Source organism: Rhopalosiphum maidis, chromosome 1, assembly GCF_003676215.2.
Source record: "Rhopalosiphum maidis isolate BTI-1 chromosome 1, ASM367621v3, whole genome shotgun sequence".
Lineage (NCBI taxonomy): Eukaryota > Metazoa > Arthropoda > Insecta > Hemiptera > Aphididae > Rhopalosiphum > Rhopalosiphum maidis.
The window spans coordinates 90,075,520-90,088,566 of NC_040877.1; the positions used below are offsets into that span (position 1 = coordinate 90,075,520).

The 13,047-nt window shown below is 32.2% G+C and overlaps 1 protein-coding gene across 1 annotated transcript in view; it reads left to right on the forward strand.

The window, feature by feature from the left end:
* The first annotated feature begins 1,420 nt into the window (after positions 1-1,420).
* Positions 1,421-13,047, forward strand: part of LOC113550957 — a 40,056-nt gene continuing 28,429 nt past the window's right edge. Inside the window, exon 1 of the mRNA XM_026952929.1 lies at positions 1,421-1,922. Within this exon, the coding sequence (XP_026808730.1) occupies positions 1,634-1,922 (289 nt within the window). The 5' untranslated portion in view covers positions 1,421-1,633. The remainder of the gene's footprint in view (positions 1,923-13,047) is intronic.

Consider the following 13,047-nt stretch of genomic DNA (forward strand, 5'->3'; position numbering starts at 1 on the left):
AGAATACAACAAAGTAAAAGTGTAATACTATATTATAGTAAAGTATTTCACGTGAAAACAGAAAAAAAAGGTATTCGAAATCAATCATACTTGATATTTAACATTTAACGTGTAATACATTAATAGTAATTATTTTGCAGATTAATCAAAACATTTCACTATAATTACTAAAAGTTATTATTTATTATTATTAATCAACTGTATTGTTTTAATATAGTTTATTTTCAGTATTCAATTGAATTCTTCTCAGCATTTAGGAATGAATAAAAAATTAATTGTTTTTAACTACGTACACATCATTCGACGTCCAGTTAGTTTTGTTAGGTATAATATTAATATTAATGGTTCTCGATGGAGGAATATGCTGCAAAGTGCAAATACAATATCCTGATCAGTGACCGAGAATTGTGAGGAACATAATACGGTACGTAATAACTAATGAATAATAACTATAATGCGTTAACCTATAGTTTTGTAATAATAATATCACGATAGCCGACGTCAATAAAAGTTATTCATTACAACACGATTCATATTTCATACGCAGGTACCTTTGATGTACTTTCCTGCCTATTCGAAGCGCTCGCGTTCGTAATAATAATATTTCAAATCGTTTGGGCAATAATTTAGCCAAAAAGGGAAACATTTTAAAACCATCGAAATACCAATGAGTATATACAATATTATCACACCGGGTACCTTCATAGGTACTACCAAATAGGTATAGTACCTATGCCCTATAACCTAACCTGTATAGTTCAAATGTCATAATATTATTATTATTGATATTTATTTTTATATATGTACCAAATATTCTTTGTAGCGGATTGGATCATTTTTTTTTTTCGTGACTAACATTATTACCGACTTCGATGAGGGTTTTTAAATTCGGTAGTGGAGATGTTGGCCGTTAAAGGTCGTGGTGATGGTAAAAGCATATGCGAAAATAACGTGGAAATCCTTGGTAAAGAATCTATACAGTATAACCAGTTTCAGAATGAACTCTTCTGAAAATCAAAAAAATCTTGATTTTTAGTTTTTTACATAGATATTCAATTTTAGTAATGTGTTTTTCGATTGATTTTTTAATTGTTTACCGTGAGGATGTAGCATATCTCACCTAAGACACGACTTTTACAAACAACCATGATAAAAAATTAAATAATATACGTACGTATTTAACGTAGGTGTGTTACGTATATGTAGGTAGTTAATTGTTTTTAAAGGTGTACAACAAGAAACTGCAATTTTTATTATTATTATTACCTATAATACCTAACAATACCGGCTCGGCTCTGTTGGCTAACCTGCCGGTCCGTTTGAACCGTCTCGCTGCTACCGCCACCGCCGCCGCCGCCGCCGCCGCCGATTTTCAAAACGAGTAAAAACGACAACACCGGTGTAGTACGAGCACGCCGCCGGTCGGCACGGCGACAGCGGTTCAGTAATCAGCCGGCCACCGAACGTCGTGGACGTGTTATGCGTGTGTTATCGTTCGCGTTCATTTAATATCGTGTGTCCGCGTGTGCTGCGCGCGTGCGATGAAGTCTTGTGAGACGTTGGCCACAGGAGTAGCCGTCAGCCAACTTGTCCGGTGACCGATCGCGGCCGTTACGCGTTACGTTTCCACGCCATGCCGTTCGTACAACGTGCTGTCGGCCCGGTGCACCTAAGCCGGGTGAAGCTGCACGACGAACACGGCGTGCCCATAATCCGGGACCGCGAGCTGGACGCCGTCACCAATTGCGCACTGAGCAATGCACTTCGGCAGATGGCCTCGGTGGCCGCACTCGCCGACGAGGTGTTCCGCGAGCTTCGAGACCAACTCACCGACGTGGCCACCAGATCGGCGAGTCTCAAACGTCGCGTCCAAGCCCTTGGCCAATTGGTCGACAATGCCGACCCCAAAGCCGTCACAGTCCGTAAGTCCATAAATTCGTCTATAGAACGTTTAAAAAACATAGCAATGTAGGCGCAAACTTAAAAGGGGGGTCATATCCCCCCCAAATAAAAATCTAGATTTCCTTTGCGAAAATATATTTCTACAAAATATCAGGGATACCTCTAATACTTATATCAACAGGTAGTATGTAATTTCGAAAAATAATTATTAGTACAACTCCCTTAAAAAAAAAATGTATGCTACTGATCTATTATAGGGCAATACTGTCGTCTGTAAGACAGATATGAATTTTAATATCATGTTACTGGTTAGATCAGATGATATATTATTATTTTTTAAAAACGATACTCATACCAATTTATACCTGGTTATTGAAGCCCGTAAGTATCCGGTATTAGTAAGTATCTGAAATATGTTATTTGACGTATAATTGGTGTATGTACGCTATATTTATCGTGTCGGATGAAAAACAAAATTTGTAAATGCGTATAAACGAGCTCAAGTGACAGATTTAAACGAATATGATATTCATGTATATTTACAATATATACATTATACATAGACACTAGTCTGCTGAAGTGTTGATTCTATTCGGGTTTTTTTTTTTTTTTTTAATAACCTTTTGAATTGACAATAATAATATCGTACGACGCACTTTTATTATAATTATCGTTTTGGCGGGAACATACTGGGATTGTTGAGAGTAAGACCATAATACCAAGCACGTTTTGAAGAGGAGATATGACCCAAAATCCTACCCTTCGATTGATTTAATTTTTTTTTTCTTTTTGTTTCATCAACGTGCGGTCTACAGTATATAGTAACACCACTCACATATGTTTCAAAATCCGGTCCCTATAACATAAGAGCATATTTTGGGGTTCACACGCCGAATGGCGTGAAACTACTTGGGCCGAAACGCGTGTGTTTATAATATAATCTTTAATGATTCTCCGTAGTGGATGGTTCGTGCCATCGTTATTTTTTATTCGTTTTGATTTTTAACAATCATCACGTATTTTTAAATAAATTATAAAAGCAACTGAATGAATGTCGAAAGTTAATTAATGGTTAAGTAGATAAGTCCGCACGTAATAAAGCCGATAACTAATAAGTATTACAGGTCGGTTAAAAAGTATTTTAGTGATGGTACCTATATCAGTTATAATTACTAATTACAAACAAATAAATACATGTTGGAACATTATATTATATATACTACATATGCATACTATTTAATTATACAGGTAGCATCCGGAATATATTAAATTATTAAAGAGTACGTTATCAGGTGCAAATGTGCAATTCATGAACAATAACGAACCTTTAAAGGTTGTTAGTAAATATTGGGTATTAAATATAACGAAATTTTTTTAAAACATAAAACACTGTAACAGACTTTACATTTTAAATATCGGAAATAATAAAAGATTTCAAGTCGAAAATAGGTGTAAAAACATTCGTTCTATATACTAATTATACTATACTATGTGACTTTATATTTCCTTTTCGGCGGTGTTAAGAATAAGGCGCCTCCTAAAAATGACCTAAGAAGACTTTTATCAATCAATTAACACGTACTCGTAGTTGTCCGTTAATCGTTATACAACAATAATAATTGTGTTATTCGTATAACTGCTGCGCATGATAATAATATGATAGGTATGTAAACTGGTTTCAATGCTGGATATAACAGTTGAAAATTCAAAAACTTGCCATATTGTTGTATACATATGTACTAAATGTATATTATAATATATTATATTATATTATTATTATATGCTGCTTGTATACTCTACATGCAAGCACACGGTCTGACGGTTATATTTCCGACCTTATTTTATTATTATTATTTTATTATTTTCGACTACAGGTTTATGCCAACCAGCAATGTGCAGCAGTGCAGCTGGTGTCGGTTATTAAAAACAGCAGGGCTGTATTATATAAAAACGGGGTTCACTAAAAAAAAAAAAAAACCGGATCTATGTACTGGCATCGTATTGTAGGGACTAGGGAGTAACAAACACCCTTTGAATTCGGAGACTCTTAACGGACAAAACGGACCGGATGGATGACCGTTTAAATGAATTTATAATTAGTTGAATCTGGAACAGTCTCCGCCATCAGATTTTACATTTATAAATATAATTGCACACTCACAAATTTCAGTAGGTCACGCGCGCGTATCGTGCTGATATTATATTGCATTTACGTTCTATGCCGCGTGCAATATTTACATCAAATAAACGTCTTGTAGACATGATAAACATATAAAATACGAAAAAAAAATCATTAAAGAACAAATGAGTACATGGTTCAGTGCAATTTGAATTATATCCTTTATAACGGTTTACAATAGTTGTGTATATATATATATATATATTAATGCATTATAGATATTCAGTTTAAACGTGACATAATATTATGTACCCAGGGCCGATTTAGGGCGTAAGTGACCCAAAACCTACTAAGACAGTAACAATTAGATCCATTACAAGGGCAGCATTTTCGAAGATAGGTTCTCAACTATAAATTTAATTCTGTCCATATGTAAAGAATTACTAACACCAGCTTTGCAATTGTTTCATTATTATAACTCTTATATTGTTATATAGTATTACTAAATATTAATATATAATATATTATTAAGTGATTGTTGTAGGTATACGTATATTTATGATTTTGCATAACTTTCGATAAAAAATTAATTTTGATATTTAAGCATAAGTTGTTTAGTTTTTGTTTGTCACTTATACCAGTCAGTCATACATTGTGAAAATTACCAAGAAGCGTATTTAATGAACTTTCGAAATGCAAATTTATAAAATCACATAGAAGTATGTGTTATTTATTTGTTATTCAATATTTTAAATTATTCGCCTCCGTAATTATAGGACATAATTGTATGGGTAATTTTATTTTCTTCAGCTGCAAATTTACCTATATTATAATACATAATATGTATCTTTTGTTTTAAAAACTTAAATGTTTGTTTGTTAATGCTAAATTTAAATAGCAATTATTGTGCACTTATAACTTAGTACTTACTAATAACCAATAAGTATTATTTAAAAAGTATATTCATTGTTCTTGAACATTTTTTTTTACCTATGAACGATTTAAAATAACTATACTTTGAACGTAATAAATATAATTTTTAATGAAAATATTGTGAAAATAATACTATAAAATATATTAGAAAAAACTTCAACGCTACGAAGTAGATACCTATAAATCTATTAATTTAATGATGTACTAATTTATTTGGGGTCTAAAAGCATATACTCACAAAAAGTATGTTTTTTATGCCTTGACAGAGGTAGATAATAAATTGATATGTGACGTCCTCTTAAGTGCATAACATATCACTGTGTCCCATAGTTTATTTTTAATAAATTGTCTTCATATGTTTATATAATTATCTGTTTATCAGAAATTTATAAGTTCAATGATTTATGTGGCCTAACGTAGGCCGTTAAGAACTAATGTAAAACCAAAACCAAACAATGACGCCAGTGGGGTAGGAATGTTGGCTGCCAGTAGTTTTCGACTTTTAATCTTAACAAGATTATAGCTGTATATAATACAACTATTGTCTACGTCAGACGCCATTAGGACGGTTCCATACTAATATTATCATTATCATTATATTATTATTACTATTATTTTGTTTTTATCGCCCATTAGCCTTGGACGTTCATTTTAAGACTAATCGCATCTCCCGCGAGTGACGTTAATTAAAATGCATACACGTATTTTATATACAGTGTTCGTCAACACTTCGTCCGGTGTAGGTAAATGGCCGTGTGACATAGCATTACACTCGGGTACTGCTCATTTCCATCAAGTTATTTTGTTAACTGTGTAAAAGTGTATTTTGGGGTGTGTGTTTGTGTGTGTACGTAAATATGTGCACGTGGCAGACAGCAGACAGCAGAAGCCGTACTCGTGATGCTGGGAAACCATAGGTGAACAGGGTATGTTACAATGTTTAAATGTCAACTCTTCTCTACCGTTGAAATGATTGGGTTTCAACGAAATTCCTGGTGAAAAAATGTAATTTCTTTTTTTTTAACCTGTAAACCATATCTCGGTCACCCTCTGAGAGTGGAATACGCATACATATGCATGATGAAACCTTTGCAAGTATTGCAAGGGGTAAAAATATACGGTAGATACATAATATATTAGTATAGGTTTTTCAAAAACCGCTAAAGTTACTATCAACATGTGTAAATCGAAGGGATGAATAGAATAGATACGCAGTGTGTTTTGTACTAGTATATTGTTATACAGTGTGAAACCGTATAATTGTTTGAATGTCAAAATAATTATTAGAAAACAATATTGAAATCATTGACGCGTTTTCATAATATAATATGTACTGATGTCCACAAATTATTAAAAAAAAAAAAAACTATGGAATTTTTATTTTATTTTTATTCAAAAACCCAGCCCTCTCTCTCTATATATATTATAAATGTACGTTTTCTTTATCCAACAGATAATGTGGTTATAAATGATTTTGAATGCGTTATAAAAGGGAGATGGTACCTACGTTAATAGGTTTGTGAAGGGGATTATATAAAAATTGCCGTTAAGCACGTTCATCATTGATTCTAAGTAAAAAAACAAATACAAGAGGCATATTATTTATTTCCGCTACGTTCGGTAACTATGACTACCGGAAGTTAATCAAACAAAATGTTCATATCACACTTAAAAAATAAACCTACAAACAATTATAATTAAAATTAAAAATTATTTGTTTGTTTGTTTGGAGTGTTATAGTGAAAAGATAATTTTTGGACACAATAGCCATACATATTTGTATATAGCTTTCATTGCGTTAGTATTTCGTTTACCTATTATATATATAGTATATTACATATGCATAAATTCATACATACTTGAAATGCTTAAAATGTTAAACGTTTCATGATTCTTGCGTCTACTATAAATTATAATATAATAAATATAATATATTATAGAAAAACAAAGCCTTGGTTTTGCATTAGCCAGCTGGATAAATATTTGGTATAAAATCTAGACCTAAAACCCGTCTGCCGTTGCCATCTGTGCTCCATTTATTCCCCGAAATAAATCGCTATTAAACCGTCGTCGGCGGTTTGTTCCCGTTTCCTGCGATCTCCCTACGTACCATCATTTATATCGAATACCTACGACGATTATCATATTATTTATTAAAAACGCGTGTACCGTTTATTTTACCTATCCCAGTGTAATTATCGTTGTCCATTCATTAACCGAACAACCTTCGGTGGCCATTTTTTCCCGCGTTCAACAACGAATCCGGCACGCAACAACGGCAACGGCATAAACACTGCTGCAGGTGAATATAGACGTCCGAAACGAGAATATGTGCCTATATATACTATACAACATTATATCATATGGTTTTATATACGTAGTAAATTCAAATTTATCCGTTTCCATTTTATTCGACCGATGTCATTGTGTCGGATGACCTCAACCGACAACCGTAGTGCGGTGCAGACCCCCGGCCCTGTACCCCGTACTACTGGGAGGCCACAGTTAATGTAGCGTCTCTCTGCGGGGGTGATGATCGCGCCGGATAGCGCCGCCGGACAGGTTACCGCATCACCATGCGTACGTACGAGTATACCGGTCTTCGGGTCGTAAACATTCCACCGGCGGAGTGGATTGGAACCCCGGAGTAGTAACAATTACCGCGAAAACACATATTTTTTTCTTTGACTAAACACGAAACCCGACCCAACGCCCCCGCCGACCCACCCCGGGTATTCCCTCGCCAACGTTGCCGAACTTCAAGGATGACCGCATTCTCTGTGCCAACGGTATGAACACCGTCGCTATACATCAGTCGGTAGTGTACCTATATAGTTCGTGATGTACCGTGAAAAATGAAACATTCAGATGTTTATAATTTAATAATAATAATAATAATCGTCGACTGATTTGCTGCTGGTGATTTACAACCATGGCTAGCAGACTAACGAAAATAATAATATAATTCTGGTTGAGTTGTATTATAGGTGACGCGGACACGGCACGTTTGAGACGTCGCCAACAACGAAGACCCATCTTAACGACGTACCGTGGACGTCGTCATCGGGCGTGTCGTTTCGAAGAACGAAATAATAATAATCGTAAAAATTGCAATTTTTTAAATATTAATGTCACTTGTCTTAACCCGTTACAACAGATTAAACTGAGCATGGTAACGCGTCACGATGTCTAAGACTGTTTAAGATCTCGCACGAGTCTCATTAAGCATATTTTTTTCGTTACTATTGACATATTGCAATATTTTTATGGGAATAATACAATAAAACGCATGACATCGTAACGACTATAACTAAGAAGCGCTTTCAACGAGATCCACTCATAAATCGCTATAAATGATTTTGATAATACAACTAACGATGTAGAGAAAATAGTTTATGATTCAGTCATAGTAAAAATTCTTGGAAAAAACTTACTATTTTTTTTTTTTTTTGTAAGATATAATTTATTACATGTTAGTACGTTACATAGCCTAGGGCGGTTTAAAATGTGTAAGTTAAAACAAATACCAACATGTGCTGCTTCATTTCCGTATTCGGTTGTGTATAGTTAATAACCACAAAATGAAAAATACGTTTTACGGTAAAATATATATTATGTTGTGTATGTAAAAATATTTCTAGAACTTCCAAGTCCTATACCATAAAATAATGATTTATATGAATAATGTCTTATTCAATAGTATGTATTAGCAGTTAGATATATTATTTGTAATTAGTATATACTATATAGGTACACAATATAATTTTTAACGTTTTTAAATTTTAAAAACATAATCAAAAATAAAAAGTATACTTCCTCACTTATTTTATACCTAAGTACCTGTATAACAATAAAATATATAACATTAAATACTATTATGTTTTTAAACATTTAAATTTCAACACATTGTTTTCTTTACGTGATAAATACAGATAAACAATAATCCGATTTCATAATTGAAATAAAACACGTGTAATCCAGCGTGTATAATACAATTCTGCTAAACCAACAGAAATTAATTGACAAAACAAAATTTAAAATAATTCACGTGAATAAACTGCTCACTTAAACAATCCCAAGTACACATTATTAAATACTTATAAAATATATTTTAAACCCTAAAATTTTAAGCGCATTAGCAATATTGAACACAAAAATTATATTTTCACAAAATCATGAAAACAATAAAATATTATTACTCATCTCCATAATAACACGAAACATAAATATGTACAGTTTATTGCTATAGTAATATATTATAAAATCTAAAAATATATTTTACACATAAAGATATTATATTATGCTATTGAATATTGATTTTTAAGGTCAGTTGTTCTCTAAAAACTTGTTGGCCTCATTGTATAAGAATGAATACATGTAAATAGCATGCAATCTAGACGCACTTGTTAAGATTTTAAGCTGAGGTTTTCGATCATCTTCACCGCTTCCGGTAATGCAGTACATTTCAATATTTTTTTTTCGAGTACTACTCTTTGCGTTGGGTTGCCATTCACGAGTCTGGTGGAGTCGCCGCTTCCGTTTCCGAGATGATCCCCACTAACGTGCTACAGCTGTAACCAAACACCCGTAGTCTCTTCCTGTTGAGGGCATATAGAAAAATACCAAAACTTATTGTAAGACCAATTTAATTACAAAGACACTAGAAAATAACCCTCATCCTTTACACCCCATCTACAAAATTCAAAAAAACACTAAAAAAAACCTCTCATGTAATTTAAATCATTTCATTCTACAGACAAAAGTATATAAATACACATAATCAAGTAAAATATTTAGTCTATTGTAATTTTGTAAGACTTAATACAGACAATTTCAAATCAATATATTATTATAGTAAAATATTTTCTACGAATTCACAATTTTTGGGAAATTGTATTGTAAGCAATTAAAAAAATAGATTTATGTGAATAGTTTCCATTTAAATCTAATCAATTAAAATATTTTAATGTTCTCAATTATATTAAGCTAAAGTAAATATTCGTACTATCTATCAATTGAAAATACTTAATAGCTATTAATTTAATATAATTAAAACCATAATAAGATCTGATTAAATATTAATATTTTAATAAATACTATATAGTTGACTCATAGATAGCATTTAAATTAAAAGTTATTAAAAATTAAACCCTGTAGCATTTAAAATAATCGTATAATATGCTATATTTTTCGTATAATTATAAACAATTATACGAATAATTAATATTTCTTTAATTATAAATGGCTCTTTATAGAACAGATAATAATAATATTACAATTAAGATCAAATAAAATCCTTATTAAAAAAATATATACATATATTTTTGACCACGTATATTCAATTAACTATTTCTAATATTTATATAATACTATAATAATTATATGATACAATTATGTGTCTATATCTTAGTTAATAGAATATAAAATTAAATTTAACAATATTATAATACATTTAAAATCTTGTATAATCTATAGAATGATTACTCTGGTAGATCTTAGATAGAAATATATTATATTGACGTATAATCAAAAATATATATTTTCTTATATATTAATAAGTTATATTTTATTTATTTATTTATGGAAATTTAACTAATAATTAATAAAACGTCTCGATTGATGAATATTTTTACATAACTATTTGAGTCAATTACACATTTTAACTAGTTACCTAATTTATTAAAAAAAAAAAGTATAATATTGACAAAAACTTATTTTTAAAAAAAAAATGTATTATTTTTCGATTAAAATGTAAAATCTTAAATAATAAGTAATAACTAATAAATACATAAATACAACGTCGAATCACGAAATAATAACAAATAACACTCGTGGAATATATGTTTATTCGAAATGATTGCAATGCAGTGGTATTACGATCGTAACGTAACGCGTTAAATTCCAACAAATCGAAATCGTTTCGTTTTCAAGACTTAATATAGGGTGTAAAGGCGCATATATCTCGCTTCGTAGTATTACTTTACCCTCCCACCCCACACATTCACACACAAAATATCATACTGATGTTATACTATTCAGTATTCACACGATCATTTTTCAAGATTACATCGACCTGGCTCCCCGCGTTTTGGGAATCCTTTGTACACCATAATGTTTAAGGATAGGAACTGGTTTCGTGCGGCTCGTATTTTATATTATTATATATTTATTATGGTCGTATACGTATAGAATGCTCGCCGCACACATAACAACAATAATAATAATAATAATAATATTACTCCGACGTTCGTCGTTTACGGGTTACTCGGCAGTCGCCATCCAGGTATGAGAACGTCCGACGACGACGTCGAGGAGGACTACGACTAGCTCTATTTACCTTGAGAATTTCTAACCCGTCCATTGTGCGCGTAGGCGTCGGAAGAAAATTCTTAGAGGCACATCGCCGCCGCCGCCCGCCCCGAGAGATGCACACCTGGGCATTCTTCGAGGAAAGGCGGAAAGGTGAATAACCATTATAACGTACACGATGACTCGTGTGGCATTCGTTTTAATATTATCGCACTTCCTGTGCGCGTGTGCGTTATTGTGCTCGGCGAGTGCGGCTTTGAAGAAGACCGACAGTCGGTGGTCTAAATGTCGTTATGTAACATAAATATATTAAAATTGAAAATGATGAACCTTAAATAGCGTACCCGTGATTTATATACTATATTATTATACTAGCTAATAATGCGCGTATAATCGTCGCGATTAGTGTGCATTTTTTTCGTGTACTATATTGTATAGTCTCGTCTCACCGCATCCCCGGTACAGCGATGTTAATAATAAGCATGTCGCCATTCTACGTTATCGGTGTGTTCCGTCCGATTTCGATTTGTGTCGCGAAAGGTTTTTGATATTTTTTACATCATTGTTACGGTTTACTGACCCTAAAATTTCCCTTCTTAGTGTGTGTGTATCATGTTTAACTTAGGTATCTGTGTTTTCAACGATTTTTTCCAATTCTCATCTGAATCTATTCTTCCTGCTCCACCTCAAGAAATAAACAGGAGCGGATAAATTCGATAGGCAGGTGGGCAAATGATCACGGGGCCAATTTTCGTATTTATTTCTGCAATATATAAAATAAATTATGTACCGCAAGTTTGAATTTATTTTTTGATTTGATTATTTAATTTTTTTATAATAATTAAATATGTTAGAAGTTGTGTCGAGTAGGTACTACTAAAATGTAAGGGTCATCTTAACTCAAATGTCTGACCGGACCATTCCTCATGATCATACACCATCAACCTCCTCGGTTAGTGATCATGAGTGATCATGAAATTAATGTAAACAAAATATCGGCGTCGCATCATTAAAGTTTGACGCAAAGAAGACGTTCGACACTGATCGTTGTGCAATAAATTGTGCAAACAGTATACATAGTATATACACTTTCAAATAATTTATACACATACTTGTGGTAAATTATGATATTATGTAGTTGTATGTTCGTGTCAGCACTATTATTATACGTTTTATTTCTGAGAAATCGAACGCATACAATAACTAGATCGGATTTCGACTGCCCCGAGGCGTTTGTTTACAACAGTATTTAATTTAAAAAAATATCTTATTAGCCAACCGAACAATACAAAATATCGTAGTTGTAGCCTATGTATAGTACCATACGATATAAAAAGATGAAAACAAATTCTAAAAAATTCAATTTTTTCAAGTATATAAATTTCAAACACATTATGTGTATATGTCGCAACAAGTTTAAAAATCGTTTTATTATTATATGTATATACTTGCATTTTATTTTTATATTATATTATTGTCTACCTTTCCTACTTGTGACACGTCCAATAACACTTGTTGTAATAGAGTAAAACCCATATATATATATATATATATATATATATACATAAATACTACAACTATCGCATGTATATACACAAATACTTTCTCTCAAGACCCTGTCTATAATTTTCTGTCTTAAATAGATTACGTCATAACGTCGTAAGAAACACCTTCGTTTTTCTTTTTCTTGTAATACCTACTTCCATTGTACTGATTTTTATTCTTCAGATTCTAACTACCCAAGTCTTTTCAAAAATTGCTATCACATTTTGTACATGACACCG